This window comes from Crinia signifera, chromosome 4 (genome assembly GCF_055691185.1).
Source record: "Crinia signifera chromosome 4, ASM5569118v1, whole genome shotgun sequence".
Classification (NCBI taxonomy): Eukaryota; Metazoa; Chordata; class Amphibia; order Anura; family Myobatrachidae; genus Crinia; species Crinia signifera.
The window spans coordinates 40,170,153-40,190,196 of NC_139220.1; the positions used below are offsets into that span (position 1 = coordinate 40,170,153).

General features: G+C 44.2%; 1 protein-coding gene across 2 annotated transcripts; it reads left to right on the forward strand.

The window, feature by feature from the left end:
- Positions 1 to 34: 34 nt before the first annotated feature.
- On the forward strand, positions 35 to 18,741 carry RMND1 (required for meiotic nuclear division 1 homolog). 2 transcript variants are annotated; one of them, XM_083181615.1, is made up of 12 exons: positions 35 to 187; positions 2,469 to 2,926; positions 3,271 to 3,379; positions 4,008 to 4,083; positions 6,594 to 6,633; positions 8,542 to 8,642; positions 10,510 to 10,616; positions 12,102 to 12,166; positions 14,884 to 14,960; positions 15,198 to 15,318; positions 17,081 to 17,197; positions 18,161 to 18,741. In XM_083181615.1, the coding sequence occupies exons 1-12, from the start codon at positions 88 to 90 to the stop codon at positions 18,191 to 18,193; spliced, it is 1,404 nt and encodes a 467-aa protein (XP_083037741.1). In that variant the 5' UTR covers positions 35 to 87; the 3' UTR covers positions 18,194 to 18,741. The 2 variants fall into 2 exon arrangements, with proteins under 2 accessions (XP_083037741.1, XP_083037742.1); XM_083181616.1 differs by lacking the exon at positions 35 to 187 and having other exon boundaries at positions 2,763 to 2,900.
- Positions 18,742 to 20,044: the final 1,303 nt, after the last annotated feature.

The following is a 20,044-nucleotide window of genomic DNA, read 5'->3' on the forward strand; positions in this document are numbered from 1 at the left end:
TCCACCACTTTATTTTCAAATGGGATACAAGAATCAGATCTAAAGCAGGCGAATCTGCTGCTGCCAACAATAAAACTACAGATTACAATGTCCGTGAATGTACCATGTCTGCAAACGTACCATGGTAGTTCCGGGGGGCGTGGCTGGCAGTTGACAGCCAGTGTGGGCGGCGGCACTACACATGCAGGTAGGTGATTTCTGCTTATTGTATGTATGGTGTGATAATGTCAAGGTCGCGGGTTTGAGTCCCAGTTACTCCGTGTTCTGTCACACCTATAACTGTTACTTGGTTATATATCTCTGCTTGGCTGATATTATTTGTTAGAGCTATTTATATGGATGCACAGGAACTGCAGAGGGTAGAAAAAAAACTGAAATATATTTTTTTTTTTCAAAAATTGGCACATTGGAAAAACAAAATGTGCCAATGTGTGCACAAAAGTATTAATTTTAACACCAATAGACACACTTTGACTGCATCTTTCATCCATTTTCTAATTGAAAAGAAGTTGACATGACCTTGGTCCATGGTAAAAATACCTACACCCTTCAGCCGCCAAGAATTCGGAATATGGATATTTTGCTATGGCTCCTATAAGCATGTCTTCCTGTTCATTGAGAGGGTATGGTTCATAGGGTTGAGCCTATTCAGGTTGGCAGTCAATAGGTCGTCTATTATTGGTCGCCAGGCCATAGGTCGATATATGGAAAAGGTTGACATGATGCAAGGCTTCTCGGCACCAATACCATACCTCCCAACATAACCCTCTCCAGGAGGGATACAATGCTCTGCTCCTGGGCTTTCTTCTTAATGCATGATTACCTTCATCTGTGTTAAACGGATTATTTGATAAGAAAGGAGCTTCAACCCAGGTGATGGCAATCATAGATTAAGAGGGAAGTGCAAGAGCAGAGCAATGTGTCTCTCCTGGAGAGAGTCATGTTGGGAGGTATGCAATACCCACTCTCCAGACCCTCAAGAGAAAGTGTGGAAGTGGTTTCTTAGAAGTTCTACAGCCGCCACCTACATTAGTTACAACAAGGATGTCTTTATCTGTGTGATAGGCAGACTAGGTGGCACCAGCCGGACCCCTGCACCCTATGCAGCTGACTAATGGTAGAGCCAGTCCTAGGTGCAAAAGATCAGAACAAAAAAAAATTGTCACAAAAATTGTGGAATGACCAATTGCCACCAAGTTGATACCCAGTATCAGATACAAAAAGAAGGTGCATACACACAGGGAATTGTTTCCTGTCCATTCGATTGGACAGGAAAAGCTGTCCACCCCGCCACTCATCTGCTGGTAATACCCCAATGATGCGGGAGCGCACATCACTGCTCATCGCTGGGCCATACACACTGGGTGACTGCCAGCTCAAACAAGTAAACTGATCTGCTTTCGGTTTAAAATTTCCCAGTGTGTATGGGCCTTAAGAGATATGTACAGATACATATAATAGCTTTGCTGCATGTAAAGTTTAGTAAAACTCACCAGATGTGGCGACATACGGAGCTGCCTGCGAATCAGGCCCAATATATGCTACTACTTTATTCATTTATTTGCTCTTTTTAATACAACAGATTAGTAGTACATTTTAAGAATTGAACCATGGCCCTACTAATTTAAAAGAGAGTATTGCAAAATGGAGAGCTTTATATCATTTTGTTCACTATAAAACTAAAACTAATTTCAATATATCTCAATATAAAACAATGTAATAATCTTTTATTTTAGAATTCAGTCTTCGTAATTTGAATTGTATAGGCCTCCATACATTATGCCAAGGTATCGCATGCATTTTCACATGCGATACCTTGGCAACTGCTCGGCATATAAGACATCATTTAGAGTCCTTTTGCACACGATGTATTGTATGCAATGCCAGTCATGGCTGCAAGATCCTTGTGACAGCCATGACGATGTCTGTATACGATCCGATGCCCATCCAATCAGAATCAGAGCCAAGCATACCTCCCAACACTCACGATTTCAGCGGGACAGTCCCGATTACCGGGTCCTGTCCCGCTGTCCCACCCGCGGAGCCCCCCCAATTTGACAGAATAGATGCTGTGCGCATGCGCACAGCGTCTATTCCCGGCCGAAAACGGGGATGCGGCTCATTTGCATAAGCCATGCCCCTCATTTACATAAGCCGCGCCCCCATTTTGGGTGCTCGCGCGGCGAAGTGTCCCTATTTCTGCAGCTACAAAGTTGGGAGGTATGGCCAAGTCACACACAATATGATACTTTTCACACAATTTTGCGGCCTGAGGTTTCCACTTGCAGGTTGTTACATTTGGCCTTTCTGATCAGATTTGTAAACCAGTTGAGTATACAGGAGACTCATCTTGTTTTTGTTCTGGGATCTGCAAAGCAATGTTTATACAGAGTGCTTGCCTGTACTGTAATGTGGGATCTTTAATGCAGTCCTTTACATTATGCAATAATTGTAAAAATATCTTTCAGCTGTCAAACAGAACATGAGTGGACTACTAAGGAAACCGCTGCACCTTGTAACACAAAGTTTCCGGACAAGTTGCATAACCAAGCAACTGCATACAGCAGATGTTCGGTACAGACTTTTCACGGGACCTACAAGTAAAAGGGCCAGTATTCTTCTTCTGGTAAATACATTTAGAACAGTCAGTGAAAAACATTTAAACCATAACATCTTTAAATTGAAGAAGAATGAACTATTGTACTTCAAGAACTGGAGACCCCTTCATGTCGCACCGATCTCTTTCTTCTATACAACGACGACATCAAAGCCAAACATTCATGTCGCACCAATGTCATTCAGTAGATTCTATACAACGACGACATCAAATCCAAACATTACGACACAAGTCAGCAAAAGACTTCTGAAGTCATCCAGGACCAAACAGCCATCCAGATCTAGTAAGCCTTCTGTGTCTGAGACTGAGGTAATACACAATTATCGGGAATCGGCGGTGCCCAAGCACCTGTAGTTGCCCCCTGTCAATCAGGCAGTGGTGTTAAGGGGTAGGGCGGAGACCTGTGTCCTTTAAGGGGAGAACCAAGAGAGTGTCACCATGCAGACTTCCTGGCCTTGTTGGTCAATGATCACTAGATTTTATTTTTTTATTGAAGGACGAAAGTCCTTACCTACTTTTTGTTTTCAATTTACTGACCTGGCATTGGTTCTTTTCATGTCCCTCTTCATTTAAATGCCTTTGTAATGCTTCCACCAGAGATCCGTATATTTATATTTGTCTTACACTAGCCTCTGTTGCCTTTAAACCTGTAGGACCTGATGCAGTGCATTGCCTTTGCCACAGCTGACGAATTTCACCTGGGCACTCTGTGCCATGACCTCGCATCACATGGGTACAGCGAGTCGCCAAGTTTACCTCGAGGTAGGGTCGATTTGTTTTGGTCAACTGTTAAAAGCAAAAGCCAAAGTTAAAAGCTAAATCAGTACCTGTGTACTAATGGTTATGACCACTTTCTTATATTTATATATTGAAAAAAATATCTATTGACATTTGGATATGTTAAATGGTTAGACACACTATTTAGTTGAGTGTATCCGACGTGCTCTGTAAAAATATCCCATCCTCCTACCCTCACAAATAACAAATAACTCCATTGTGGTTAATATTTATTAGATAGTGTGTATAAACTAGAGATATGCGGATTCGGTTTTACTCGGATCTCAAAGCGGATGTTATTGGCTATCCCAAAACATGTGACAGCCGATAACCAATCGGAAAAAACTCAAAACTTGTGGTAATTTCGGTGATGTCACGAGTAAATCCAAGCCGCTTATCTCTAATAAAACATAAACATTTGCATTGGCAGATAGTAGGAAAAATGGTAAATTGGGCAGGTTGAACACTAGTTTCTGTTGCTGCTTTAAAACTATCATCATAGTCCAAAGCCACCATCTCAAAACATGTTTTTTAATCGACCTTTTTAGTACGATGACACGCCTATGGAGTAAAGGCCTCTGGTAGCCATTAATTTGTTGCTTAACTCTTATAGATGCGTCCAATGTATTATTAGTGGAAGTGGAAAAGGTTGCCAGAGAGAGTGATTCTGGGACGATATTCTTCTTCAGGTAAAAAAATTCAGTAATTACTAAATGTTACAGTCACCGTGATTGGCGTTACCACAGTTGCCAAATTTACTGAGGTGACGCAGTTGTGTTGGATAATACTGTTAGGTTTCTATACTCTCTATTGTTGGTGTTGTTGTTGTTGTTGTTATTATTATTATTATTATTATTATTATTTTTGACTAATTGAAGAATATAAGTTAATTTACTAACAATTGATAATTGTACCACTTTCATTTCGGCTATGTATGTTTTTCATATTTCATATTTCAGGCCAAGTTGCAATTCCTGCAATAGAGAACCTACATATAGGGTCTGATTCTGGTTGACTCGCAAAAGCTTATTCTCGAATGGACAAAACCATTTGCACTACAGGGGGGGGGGAGCAGATGTAACATGTGCAGAGAGAGTTAGATTTGGGTGGGGGTTTACTTCAAACTGATATCTATATTTCAGTGTAAAAATATAGCAGCCAGTATTTACCCTGCGCAGAAACAAAATAACGCCTGATATCGTGTCACATGATATTATGTCACATGATGTCAGCGCCCGCCTCGTCTTCGGCAATCCGCAGAGGAAATAACAGTCAGTTTAGAGTGACTTTTTGTTCCGAAGGCAGGAGAAATCATTTGATGGTCAGCTAGCGGTAGAAAGAAAACAGATAACAAGTATCTGGTGGGGCGCGGAATGGTGAGTTGCTCTGCTAAGCTGCAGTTATATGGAATGGGGGTGTCACTCCTGTTAAGGGTACAAAAGATAAAAAGAAAAGGGGTAAACTTCGCTGTGCGGGTAGGTACCAACGAATTTGTGGGAACCAAAAATTATATATATATATATATATATATATATGTGAGCAGCGCTTGTTAATATGAGTCCAAAGAATGTCCAGAGCCCAACTTTTACAAGAAGGGACGTATTTTGCACCAAGTCCAATTTAGTGAACTGCAGCAACCTCTCTTTGGAAGGGCATCCAGGGTCAGGATGAAGCAAATATCTAAAATAAACAGGAGAGAGAGGTGCGCCTCATAGTGCAGGTAAATGAGCATTTAATGAAGGACAATAAAACACTCCGGATATAAACAAAGATGCTCGTACCATAAATAAAAACACTGTGGACTGATTACCACATGATAAAGCACGTTACCCACGGCAAACAGCTCCTCTGGAACCATGGAGTCCTCAGCAGCATGAATCACTGCAGACGCTGGGTTGCGCCGCAGAAACCAGCACACGGACGGACGGACGGGCACCAAGCAGGAGAGATGACGTCTCGCACTGGAAAGCGGGTATCACAGGCCACGTGGGGGAAACAGCGTCTGCGTCAGAGGAGCTGTTTGCCGTGGGTAACGTGCTTTATCATGTGGTAATCAGTCCACAGTGTTTTTATTTATGGTACGAGCATCTTTGTTTATACCTGGAGTGTTTTATTGTCCTTCATTAAATACTCATTTACCTGCACTATAAGGCGCACCTCTCTCTCCTGTTTATTTTATATATATATATATATATATATATATATATATATATATATACAAGTCCAATAGAGGGATGGCACTCAGAAAAAATTCAACAAGAGTCAGATGATGGTCAACGTTTCAGGGATCTTGTCCCTTTTATCAAGACATCTGATGTCTTGATAAAAGGGCTAAGATCCCTGAAACGTTGACCATCATCTGACTCTTGTTGAATTTTGGACTTGTGCCGCTCCTCTGGGACTCATATATATATATATATATATATATATATATATATATATATATATATATATATATATATATATATATATATATATATATATATATATATATGTATGTATGTATGTATATATATATATATTCATAATCACATTTGAATTAAAAATACATTGACAAGATAAAATTGACATACAACATATACCATAGTTGCCGACTTTCTGGCTGCTCTCTCCGGGAGAGAGCAGCCAGCTCAGTATGGCAGGGGGCGGGCCCATAGCCGAGAGGGAAAAGGGGTGGAGCCACGGCTGAGGTAGGACAATGCGGGAGGGTTGCCGTCCTTTCCAGGGGGGCGGGAGGGGGACCCGATTTCCGGGACCCTCCCGGACATTCCGGGAGGGTAGGCAACCCTGACATATACATGGATAAGAGCGATAACAATAAATGAGGGTCTTCTAGCTCAGGAAAATAAAATGTATGGGTTTAGTCACCGATAAGCTAGCATGCGAGGGGAGGTGTTAGCGAATACCATGCGAGGGGAGGTGTTAGCGAATACCATGCGAGGGGAGGTGTAAGCGAACATCTCCCCTCGCAAGGGATTTGCTCGCTGGTGGGGCGGGCGTTCGTCCGGCCGGTCTTTATTGGCTCACTAGGCAGCGAATGTATGTTGCCTAGCGAGCCAACCTGAATAAGGCCCTAAATCCCTTGCTCTTTTTTGCATTGCTCCCTACAGGCCCACAGTCTTCTTAATAATGGAAAAAAATACTGTGACTTGTACAAATACCGTATATAGTGTCATGTATGAACCTCTGCTTGTTTCAGGGAAGGAGCAGTGGTGTTTTGGAATGTAGAAGAAGCAACTGTAAGTACAATCTGGATTCTTATTATTTCAAGGTCCCACTAACCCTAAAATACCAGTTATTCCAATACAATAAGACAAGCTTCAGATTTCACTAATGTATATATATGTCATGGCTTTCATATCTTGATAGTTTTTTGTATTCGGAAGCTCACCAATAAATGATGACTGGGCATCCACCATCAAATCTTTCAATGGGATGGTAACTGACCATGGCATCAAAAGAAATCAATAGGAAAGAAAATTTCATATGATTTGTGCATGTGCAAAATTGTCCTGCTTGTGCATGGACAAACACCTGCAACGTGGCCACGCCTGCACAAACCTGGCCGGGGGCAGGACCATGGACACACCATCAAGGGTTTACCATTTGTTGGTGGCAAACATTGGAACTCTGCCATCGAAACAGAAACATCAATGATTGCGAACCATCGCCATGCGATGTCCATCCTTATTGCTGGAGAAGAAAAGCTGGCCGCAATGCCATGGGGTAGATGTACACACAGGAATTCTGTTGTACATAGGGAAAAAAAATCTGCACCCACTTTTAATTATTTTACTATAATGCCTTTGTTAAAAAAGGAAATTAATCTGCCACATAAGCCCTTTGCAAAGGCAAATTCTTTTAAAATGGATAAAACCATGTTCACTTCAGGGGGTGTGGATCGTATTGTCGACCCGACTTAGGTCGACAGTCATTAGGTCGACACTGTTGGGTCGACAGGCAGCAAGGTCAACAGGGTTCTAGGTCAACCTGGGTGAAGGTCGACAGGTGTCTAGGTCAACATGGGATAAGGTCGACATGGGATCATGTCGACAAATGCGTTAGGTTGACAGGTCGCAAGGTCGACATGGGTTTTTCACTTTTTTTTACCCGAATGTCGACACAGTCGTCATGAACACAGTTGGAAGTCAACCGCAGCCCCTCTCATCGCTCGCAATGCTTCGGGCATGGTGCCTGGCTACGCTTGGCACACTATTTTATTCTCCCACCACGCCTTAGTGGATGGTAGGGCAAGAAAGTTGGGTCGACAATACGACCGTATCCCACTTCAGGTGGGGCAGATGTAACATGTGCAGAGAGTGTTAGATTTGGGTGAGTTATTTTGTTTCTGTGCAGGGTAAATACTGGCTGCTTTATTTTTACATTGCAATACAGATCTCAATTTGAAGTACAACCCCACACAAATCTAATTCTCTCTGAAAATTAAACATCTGCCCCCCCCCCCCCCCGCAGTGCACATGGTTTTGTCCATTTCAGAAAGAATTTGCCCTTTGCTAGTGAACCAGAATAAGGGCCATAATGCACTGCAAATATATGGAAATGGGTTGTTATCTACATTAATAGAGTTTAGAAACAGCGAAGCAAAATAGCTACATTGAGGGCCTTATTCTAGTTCACTCTTTCTGACAAAATCCTTCTTAGATGGACAAAACCATGTGCACTGGGCAGAAGTAACATGTGAAGAGAGAATTAGATTTGGGTGAGTTATTTTGTTTCTGTGCAGGGTAAATACTGGCTGCTTTATTTTTACACTGCAATATAGATCTCACTTTAAAGTAAAACCCCACCCAAATCTAACTCTCTCTGCACATATACATCTGCCCCACCTGCAGTGCACATGGTTTTGTCCATCTAAGAAGGATTTGTCAGAAAGAGTGAACTAGAATAAGGCCCTAAATGAGCTGTTTGTTGAATAATTTCTCCTAATTGTTGAAACTTATTATCAAGCTGTTGAATATGATTTTAAATGATGCCTAATATGCACCTGTGCTATCTCCTATGGCTCCATTTACCGTGGTGCAACCAGACAGAAATCATTGAGTACAGAGATCCAACTGAACTTGTAAACTATTAGATCACAATAGTGTCGTTCCTGTAGTGCTAACGTGGTTATTTCGGTATTTCAGATAAAACATGTCATGCGAATTCTGGAGCGCCATGAAATCCAGCCCTACGAGGTGGCACTGGTTCACTGGGAGAACGAGGAGATTAACTATAGCTTTAGAGAGTAAGATGTGGTTCTATAAGCATTGCCCTCCGAAGGTGCTGCAGTCGTGTGTTTCTGAGAGGGAGGGGCTAAAGGAAAACTGTCCGCTTACAGCACAGACTTACAACAATCATGGGCAGATGGAGGTCATAGGTCAACCCACCTGATCATGTTAGTGGATCAATTCCACACAGCCACAATCTGGGAGGATGATATTGTGCATAATATCAGTGTGAGACCCAGAGTGATTCTTGTATGTTTTCTTGGACTAGAACAAAGAGAAAACAATGGATCTGTGTACGCAGGGAACAAATAACATAATGGGGCAGATGTATTAAGCCTGGAGAAGAGATAACGTGGAGATAACGCACCAGCCAATGAACTGTGTTTGAAAATGAAAGTTGGCTGTTGATTGGCTGGTGCTTTTTCTCCTTTCACTTGATCTCCAGTTTATCTCTTCTCCAGGCTTAATATATCTGCCCCAATGGGAGGAGAGGGTTTGTTAAAGAACCATTGTTGACTGTGGTTGAATAGGAACGATGAAGTAGTTATGTAGCTATGGCAGATATTATAAGATCCAGGTTGGTCATGCTGGAATCCAGCTAGTATCATCCCCCCTTCCACCTGATCCTACACTAGGATACCCACTTATAACAGGGGTACTCAACATGCGGCCCTCCAGCTGCTATGGAACTACACATTCCAGCATGCCCTAATAGCAAAACTGTAGCATGGCAAAACGAGGACTGTTGGGGGTACTTGAGAACTGAGGTTGAGAACCACTGTTCTAGAGCATAGAACACTTGGCCTCTGGCCAGACCTAATATAGTAAATAGCTCAGTCTTTATAACCTCATTTGATAAATAGCAAATAACAAACCCCATATTGATACTATTGGAAATGGTGTATGACTGCATATTTAAATCAGAGCCCCTGCTCCAACCCCCCCCCCCCCCCGCCCCACACACACACACCTTTCTTTTAAACAATTTTTAATAGATTAACAGAAGTTAATTAATATTATTAATTAAGTTCATTATTAAGCGTCCATGTTTTAGAAACGGACAGCTTGAGGTAAATTATTAGAGGCAAAATAGGCAGATATCTAATCTCTATGCAATTTATTTTATATTTAAAATTCCGAATTATTTAACCATAATTCTAAACATAAATTCCAAAGGCTTGGGGCCCATTTATCAGTAATTGCATATTTATTGTGCTCTAGGTGTGACATTAGTGCCCAGGATTGCATTGCAATATGTGATTGTACCGGCATTGTTGAGCACCTGCAGGGACAGGGTCTTTTCGGAGCCCGTACCTATGATGTACTCAGGGGCTCCCACACGTCGGCCAGCCCCTGTAAAATTGAGGGTGCATGACCACCGGGCAGGGCCTTCGGGAGGGGGCTTGAACAAGAGGTAGAGCTAGAGAGGACCGGCTGTCTCTCTCCTCAACTCGGCACCAGGCACTGAGCAGTATGTGCTGAGCTGGGGAGAGAGGCTGTGCTCTGGCAGCAGCCTGTCCTCTCTCTCCCCACTGCCCGGCTCCCTGCAACGGGGTGGAGTGGAGTACCGCCATTTTCTCATTCAGGTAATTGACAGACTTGTCAGCATTGCATCCCCCTAGAAACCTACAAGGATGTGGCTGACAGCAGGAATAGAGGGACCTCCAATACCAGCTGCGGTCCCTCCTATATACATTTGGGGATACTAAATATTTGTGGCTAAAATTGGCTTTTTAGACTTTTTGGAGTCTATATGGCTCGTTTATCAAAAAATGTTTTAATACATTTTGACATAAGTATTTCAGCCGGTGCAGTTGTTGGATGAGAATACATGTAATAGTATGGCAAGCTGCATATGTCAGTCAGCTGTATGTGTTTCTGCAGCGGGCACTCCAGGCTTCTGAAAGGGGAAATTGTGCTGAATTCACAGCTGGGAGCGGACGAGCACATTCTAGAGAAATTTGCCTTCTCCAATGCACTTTGCCTCTCTGGTGAGTAGTATCTGCTTACATTGTAGGTTTAAATGTATGCCAGCTCTTGCAGATCATCATGTTCAGCCAGGCAAAGAAAGCGGACAGGTGGGAGTGTTGCCCATATCAACTAGTCTTAAGGTCCGTACACGCTGGACAGCGAAGATGGGGAAAACCGCTGGGCTGATAATCGCTCAGTGCATACAACTCATTGATTTTTCCCACGGGCGGATGACTTTCCAAAGCAGAACGCTATGAAAAGCCATCCACCCTGTCGCTCATCTGCTGCTAATACCAGGCCGCCAGCGATGAGGCAGGAGCACAGATAAGCAATCAGCTCTCATCTGTGGCCCATACACACTGGGCGGCTTTTCAGCTGAAAACAGCTCAGACAACAAAACTGAGCTGCTTTCAGCTCAATATCGCCCAGTGTGTACGGGCCTTTATTCTAGTCCTCCATTATGTACATTGCATTAAACTGGAATGTGATTGGTTACTACGGGAAACACTTTCACATTTCACCTTCCAAAGGTTTAATAAATGTCCGCTTCAAAAAGAGAGGAATTAGAACTATCTCTATATAGCTGCGGTCGTCAGAGCATGCTGGGACTTTATGCCATCCATCCACAGATATATACAGTATATATATATATATATATATATATATATATATATATATATATATATATATATATATATATATATAAACTTTTGTCTGAATTATCTAAAGTTTGTAGTGAAAATATAGTATAAATCAATAGATGTAGCAAGGAAAATAATTATAAACCAATTAAGTTGTATAAAATGAAGCTGCCGATTCAGACACGTTCATACAGGTCAAAATTCGGTCCCTTTTTCAATGGTGGGGGGATCAGCGCATCCGCATATACAAACCCCCTTTGCAAATGCCTTCAGCATGGACGGCTGGCGTCACATGACTATATATAGATCATTCCATTCAGACCAACGGCTGCAGAAATTGTTAGATGGTCGGTGACCATGAAATTATTTCTTTCCCAGGCAGCCACTGGCGTGGGGATGTGTTTATTTGCATGTTCATGCTAGCAAGGGGAGTCGAGCAGTGGGCGTTCGGCGTTGACCTGTTCGCTAGGCTTCGAGTCTACACAGCCTACAGAACAGATCTGAATCAGGCCCTTCATTTGTTTACGTGACTGATATCAGTGTTTAAACCCAGACATAACAACACCATCAGGTATATACAGTATTTAGAATTTGACCTATTGACATGTTTAACGCTTTTGCTTAGACCAGGCATGTCCAAACTGCGGCCCTCCAGCTGTTGTGAAACTGCACATCCCAGCATGCCTTGCCCTCGTTTTAGCATTCCCTAATAGCAAAACTGTGGCAAGGCATGATGGGACTTGTAGTTTCACAACAGCTGGAGGGCCGTAGTTTGGACATGCCTGGCTTAGACTGACCATATAACATGAAAGTTCCATATATTGCAGCAGTAATGGGCTCACTTTCTGGTGTTCTTTGTTCCAGTGAAGCTGGCAATGTGGGAGTCTACTCTTGATACCTTTGTTGAGTCTATCCAATCAATTCCAGAGGTCAGTCCTTCAACCACCCACAGAGAAAGTACAGATTAAGTATTTTTAGATCTAGTCCTATAAACCCCTTCAGTGGTGGTTTTTTGTAGGTAGCGCTCCCCACTGGGCGAGTTTTTTAGGGGGAGCGCTCCACCACTGTCTGAGCACTATATCAGTTGCTGTCCGGCCCTACCCCCGGCAACCCGCCAGTGTGTGCAGTGATGTTACAAGGCCATGCCGCACAAAGCCGGTGGGAGAAGGCGGGGCCGGGCAGCGGCTGAAGCAGTGTTCAGCGATCAGCTCAGCGGCTTTGCCCAGCGCTAAGCAGTGAAGACAGCGGCAATTCAGACAATTTTCAGGGTTTGACAGTCTGGGCACTGAAGCATAGCCCGGGAAATTCTCGGGAGTGCCAGGGAAGGAGTTAATAAAAAAAAAAAAGAGAAAATGCAGGTGCCAGACGCGAAGAACAACGGCAATAAGAACAGTTATAAAAAACTCAGTAATGTTAGTGGATAGGTTCAATTTAATATACCACTGGACAGAATGACACCGGACACACTGTTTAGATAATTATAAACATTTTATATATAAAATCAAAAAGTACACAGAAACATACATAAATGACAATGATTAAAATATATAAAGGCAACAAGCAATCATAGTGCTTCAATAGCCATAAAAAAAAGGGGGGGGGGGGGGGGGGTCACGTTTGCAAACTTATTGTGGGAGCTCCGGGGTATATGATTAGTGACAGTCATGTAAATGATGAGGTGATGAAACGGAATGAGATGAAGGATGAGATGAATTGAGGCAAACAGCCAATAACACTGTCAGTTAGCTCAAAGCAGGGTTAGTATAGCAGTCAAGTGCCGTAGATGGGCACTAAGTGCAGAAATAGGTTTGAATACCTCCGTCTTAAAAAAGTCTCCGCCCCTTGAGACGAAACGCGTCGACGTCACAGGTCACGTCACGTCTGCAATTCTCCAGACGTGACGTGCGATTCTCCCCCCTCCCCACTGCCTTCCATACGGGCTGGTCTGCCGCGGTCAATTACAGCTGATCCACCGTCATCTGGCAGCAGCCGCTGGATACAAGTCAGCGGTCGAGACCTGACTCCCGCTACACGGCGTACAACTAAGCCGACCACCAGTAGGAGGTTACATCTTCCACTTCTGTCAACGGCATCACGGGTAGAGCTCTGCTCCCCGCCTCACCATTACTCCACAACTGGTTAGAGCCCGCACTCGCTCCCCGACTCAGCATCAATCTACAACCGGGTGAGCCTGTATTCCACCAGGAGCTCCCCAATCCATCTCATGAACGGAGGGTGAGGTATTCAAACCTATTTCTGCACTTAGTGCCCATCTACGGCACTTGACTGCTATACTAACCCTGCTTTGAGCTAACTGACAGTGTTATTGGCTGTTTGCCTCAATTCATCTCATCCTTCATCTCATTCCGTTTCATCACCTCATCATTTACATGACTGTCACTAATCATATACCCCGGAGCTCCCACAATAAGTTTGCAAACGTGACCCCCCCCCTTTTTTTTATGGCTATTGAAGCACTATGATTGCTTGTTGCCTTTATATATTTTAATTATTGTCATTTATGTATGTTTCTGTGTACTTTTTGATTTTATATATAAAATGTTTATAATTATCTAAACAGTGTGTCCGGTGTCATTCTGTCCAGTGGTATATTAAATTGAACCTATCCACTAGCAGCGCAAAGTGGTTTAAAGAACCCACACCCCATTTGTATCTTTATGAGTTTTAGCCAACTCATATAAACCATCTGCAGCAGCAGTGGAACCGGCTGAGCATTGCCCATATATTATTTAGTATTTATACCATTCAATCCTCTAAACAGCGCCAGAATAAATTGTGCAGCACGTGCTGGCTTCGCCTCCACCTACCTGTACATTCCCCCCCATTTTTTTTTTAAAACTCAGTAATGTAACATGAAGTAAAATTGAGTTTATTAGCATAATTTTGGGCCAAAATATATGGGCCCACCTACCACCGCCATGTGACCTTATCCTGTGTGTCCTTAACATTCCTATAGCAGCACTTCCATATTTCCCTTTTAAAGCGTTCCACCCAAAATGTAAAAGCATACTTGCCTACTTTTGAAAACTAGTTTCAGGAGATTATAGTTGGCAGTAGAATTTTGCAAAGCGCCTCATTGAGAGGGCGTGTCATGTGCCACCCAAAGGGCGTGTCTAGTTCCATATATGGAGAGATTGTAAACGTGGCAATTAGAAGCGTGGGTGTGTACTGCTACATCTGAGAGGAATCTTTTAAAATGACTTCTATCCAAATGTAGATGAGCCCCAAAGCAGTTAGTAAGAGCTACTGTACTTGGTAAAGTGCTGGGAAATGGTGCTGATGATTCAATGTAAATGTATCTATCTCTCATTCCTTTTTTCCCAAAAAATGTAACCGTGTAATGGGGGCTAGGTGACATGAGGGAGATTGCTAGACTAATGAGGGAGATAGGGAGATTGCTGTTATTTCTGGGAGTCACCTGCAGAATGCAGGAGGGGAGGTAACTATGTGTAAAAGGCAGCATTGGAGAGCATTTATCTTGTGATGATTCAATTGAATTTTTATAACATCAACTACAGGAATTTTTATTTCAAAGCATAGAATCTAAGACATTTTAGAATCAATTTCAATGTAATTTGCTTGCTTTATTGTTGGCCTCTAACATTTGAACTTATTTATCATTCAGATGCTGAAAACCAGAAGGAAGCTGAAACTGTCCCATGATGACGTCATGCAGAAGATTGGGGAGTTGTTTGCTCTGAGGTAAAATATTGGATGCTTGGAACTGCCCAGCTTATACCACCTTGTAGAAGGTTGGGTGTCTAATGCAATGTCAGCTTTCCTGCCCGGTAATGTTACTGAAGGACAGTGCGGCCAGCCTTTCCCCAACCTGGCGTGGCTGATAATGTTCTGCTATTAGTACAATATCGTTTTCTTATATACGTGAACTTTAAGCAATGAGTGTGTTTCCTATTAATGTTAATGCTGCATTTCTTTCAGACATCGTATTAACCTGAGCTCGGACCTTCTCCTCACTCCTGATTTCTACTGGGATAGAGAGAATTTAGAACACCTCTATGATAAAACGTGCCAGTATCTCAGCATTAACCGCAGGGTCAAGGTACTATGAAATATTACTTGTATAGTGCCAGGCATGTTATGCAGCGCTGCTCAGAGGGCATTTTATTATTCACGTTAGTCCTTGCCCCATTGGAGCTTACACACATGCTTACTTACACGTTATAAGGGGCCTGCTGTACGTCTCATGAAATATTTCCAGCGTATGACCTTAATGTGTAAAGATTGAGCAGCTCTTATTAGAGCTGCTCCTGGTGATTGCATCGCCAGCTGCCACCATCCGCCGGAAGCAGGCGCGCGCGCACAAGACGCACCTGCCCCATTCCGATGGAGCCCTCTGCCATCCGCTGCATCTCCACCGATGCCCCCAACAGCTGCCCCCAACTCTCCCCTAAGCCTGTCCATCTCTCTGAAGTGAAGACGAGCAGGGAAAGTGCTCCCCACCGCCGAGTTGACGGGGACGCGCGTGCATGTGAGACGCTCACGTGTCCCCGTCAGATGGAGCGTCCGATCGCCACCTCAGCACTGGCTGAGAGGCGCTCCCTCTGTAATATAGGAACCTTAGCACTATCCACCAGGGGCGAATTTAGGGGTCAGGCCGCCCCTAGGCACAATTTTTGACTGCCCCCCCCCCCCCGCGCACACACACACACACACACACACACACACACACACACACACTACTCACAATACCTTGGAGGCACCCACTTTTTTAACATGACAATTTATTAGCATAGCACTTACTGTTTAAAAGAAGGGAGACAAACAGTTAAAGTGCTCCAGTCCAGACACATTCCGTTCCCTCCGTGTGTAGCAGGTAGCAGCAGCAGCAGCATGATGACAGAAGGGAGGGCTACGTAACCTGAGTACTGCAGGGAGAATAGTTCCTTGCCGCTTGCAAGGAACAGAAAGCACTAGCAGGTAAGTTTGTGTGGACGGGCTCCGGAGTTACAGGCTGTCAGTGTGTGACTCTGTGAGCAGGGCAGGCATGCTGCCTGTATGCTCTGCACGGAGGGAGGGATGGGACTGTGGCTTCAGGCTGCCAGCGCTGCTGCCCAGAGAGGGACAGGTACAGCGGCAGCCGACAGCAACACTGAGGGGATGCAGAGAGGCTAGAGAGCTCCTCCCTGCACCGAGGAGCGGCCGCTCTGTCAAAGTCAATGTCAGACAGCAGCAGGTGCCCGGCGGCTGCCGCCCTTGACAGGTGCCGCCCCTAGGCCCGTGCCTCACGGGCCTAGTGATAAATCCGGCCCTGCTATCCACTGCAATCCCTCCATTCCTGCCCGCAGACACATCTCCCATGGGTTTCTCTGGAAGATGCAGTGTTGTTAGATTTGCCAAGCTCCGGAATGCGAAGCATTCTCAAATTTGGACCCTGCACTAACGCAATTTGAAGATGACGTTAGCCCACTGTAGCCTATAAGCTACACTTCAGATTATTAGCGTCAGCGGGTTCCCCGAGAACCCTCTTCAGCAGTAGGTGCTGTGCATGGGGGGGTCAAAGGGACCGCACATGCTCATTAGCCCCGCTACTACTCTGAGCACTTTGCAGGGACCTTTCAGAGCCTCTGTCCCTGCGTTTGCTCCATAACCCAATTGCCCGGTGTAATCGCATGCTGCATAGAGAGTCTGGGTGCTGTTATCACTCCCAGATCACAAGTATGCGATTAGTGCTAATTAGACCACATAGTCAGAAGCCAATTAACCTATTAGTATGGTTTTGAACCCTGTTACACCCGGCTGAAAATAACACATACAGTACACGGAAGACATTTTTATGTTTTTATTTTATTATTTACATTTAGGTGATTAATGAAAAACTGCAACACTGTACAGAATTGACCGATTTAATGCGGAATCATTTGAATGAGAAACATGCTCTGCGGCTAGAATGGATGATTGTCATACTGATTACCATTGAGGTATGTTACTGGCAGCCACACAGTGCATGTTGGTTGAGTATTCTGCCTGGTCAGGGTATAGGAATTCAAAACTTTAGCATCAAAGTCTTACTTTATGACTGCACAGCTGCCCCACCTACAGTCAAGCAACACTCTGGGGTGTATTCAATTACTTTTGCGAGCTGTGACAGCGAGCAGGGTCCGTATTCAACTGACCCCCTGCACACACCGTTTCCACGTCGCTAAGTTTTTGCAGCAACCTGGAAACAGCGTGTGTGCCGCTAAAACAGTGAGGCTTGCGAGTAAATGCAGCGGGCTCGCTGTTTGGGGGAATCTTCACCGTCCTCTGACAGGGAGGATTCCCTCGGAACGTAGAATAGGGTGAGCGGCCGGCACGGGGGGGGGGGGTAAATGGTGAGGGTCGTTTTTTTCGGCAATCCCCGCTGTTTAACCCCCTCGCCGGCTGCATTGAATATGGCCCCTAATGAAACAGTCTCACAAAGGAGCTGGGGGGGGGGGGGGGGATTTAATAGGATGAGAGATTCAGAAAGTGAGAGATTTGGAAAGAAATCTCCAGTTTTTATAAAGCGGCAATAATTTACACTGCAAAACCATGCACCCTTTACTATTCACTATGTATCCTTAATTTGAGGTGGGCCCGCCACATCCCCCCGTGGTGCACCCTGTGAGATGTAGTTCTGTCCGGCCGCTCCACCATTCTGAACTACATCTTCCAGGGTCCCCACGGCCTCCTCAGCTGACTGAAAGCTGCAGCTAAAAATCAATACAGCTGGCACTGGGGTTTTTAGCCGGTACAGACCGTTATAAAATGGTACTGTACCTGCTAAATCGGTACAGTTGGAAGCTATGCAGTAGATACAGTAGGATGTATGTGGATGTGGCATGCTGTAAATGTATGGGTGTTTGAAAAATATATCTGTTCATGAACTGTTCATTGTAACTGTTTTCTTTAATGCCTAACAGGTCATGTTTGAGCTCGGAAGAGTTATTTTCTGATTTGCGTAGATGAAGTTATGGATGAAACTGCAAAAGGGACCTTCACACAGCTGGAAATCTGATTACTGACTTAAAGTGGACCTGTCACGTTCGCATCATTTTTTGTAGGTTGAAAATACATGCAGCCTATCATCTTACTGGGAATCTCTGACATCACCAAGATGACCCCCCCCCCTGATTTGCAGTAGCCCAGGGATCCCAAGCGATGCTGCCCCATGATATATATCGGCCAGCTTTGCATCCCCCATCGTAACTTATGGGGATCATGCGACCGGCGACGGTGCAGGGGGGAATCAGCAAAGATCAGAGATTCCTGCTGTGGTCCCTTCTGATACATTCTGGTGATACACAATACATACTTAATATTTGCGGTTAACCCCCGAAAACAGATGTTTTGGGGAGATTTACCCGCAAATATTAAATTATAAATGGGCCCCTGCATGTTTATAATGGAGGCAAAGTACTCTATATTTATGTTTGTTTGCATGTGTTTGAAACAACTGAAAAAGCTGCCTTTAATTTTATATTTATTAAAATAACTGACATTATTTGTGGTGAGGTTCTGTAACTGTTCTGTATCAAAAAGCAGTTGTCATCATTTCATCTCATTTTCTTTGGCAAATGGCCTGCCCATATACAGTAGATGAGTATTTGTGTAGTAATTTCTGTTTTCTTATGTAAAGATCATGCTGTTTACAATACCTGATTTAGATATTTCAGCGGCTCAAACTGTGGGTGTATCCTTCTCAGCATGGGGTTGTGACTCCATGTTACTGATCATCAGGCTGATGACTTCTCTAATCTCAGTCAGTGATTCAAGGAGTCTGAACAATCTGTTGAATTGTCTGTTATGTTAGACTCCTCCCATCACTCTGTGCCTCCACAATGCTGCCATGTATGTGCTGTCTGCTGACTACACCTGTGATGTGATGACCTTCTGCAGTAACTTGCTGGGGTCCTGTCATTGTTTTTATTGTCTGATGGGGTCCCAGAGCAAAATAGTTTGGGTGGGCGATCGACGGTGCAGCTTAGGGATGCCAGTACTTGCGGTGTACCTTGTGCCGTTTATGTCGCTGCACGTGTGTGTTAACACAGCGTGTCGCGGTCACGGCTTGCCTCTAGTGCTGCGTTCACAGGGGGTGGGAGCCACTTTGCTTCGGCCAGATTGCTGGCGTATGTGCTGTGTCCCACCAGCCTGCCTGGGGTCCCTCCTGCCTCGCGTCCTGTTCCCAGCCTTCTACTTACCCTCTCCTCTCAATCCGTCCCTCCGGCGACTTCCGGGTTGGGTTCCGTGCAGCATCAAGATCTTTTGTGCTTGCACCATTGAGGTGCCGGGTACGTTGATCCTGGGTAAATCTTAATGAATGTCTCTCCTACGCGTTTCAACTCAAGGGAACCTTCTTCAACTCCTAAGCTGCACCGTCCACCGCCCTCCTCCGAAAACCTATACACAATCAACAACTCATGTAAAGGGGTACCTGAAGACTGAATTGTGCATATCTGAACAGCGGGACGCCGCACTCAGATACACCACCTAATGAGAGACTTTTAAATTAAGACTTTACACTCTTTTCCTTAGAAGGAAAGTTTTGACTAAAATCGCTTATTGCAGACAGATTAAGGAGACCCCCCCCCACCCCCCATTATATTTGGCAGGCCGGACTGAGAGTCCGGTGCACAAAGTTTGGGGTCAGAGGTCCACACCTGATACCAATAAGGCGCTACAATGCTGCAGAGTACCGCAGACTGTTAATTGTACCACTCACCTTTAATTTAGTAACATTGTTGCAATATACACTGTGTCATTTGACTCATTATATAGACATGGGAATACGGTCTGCACAGATAAAC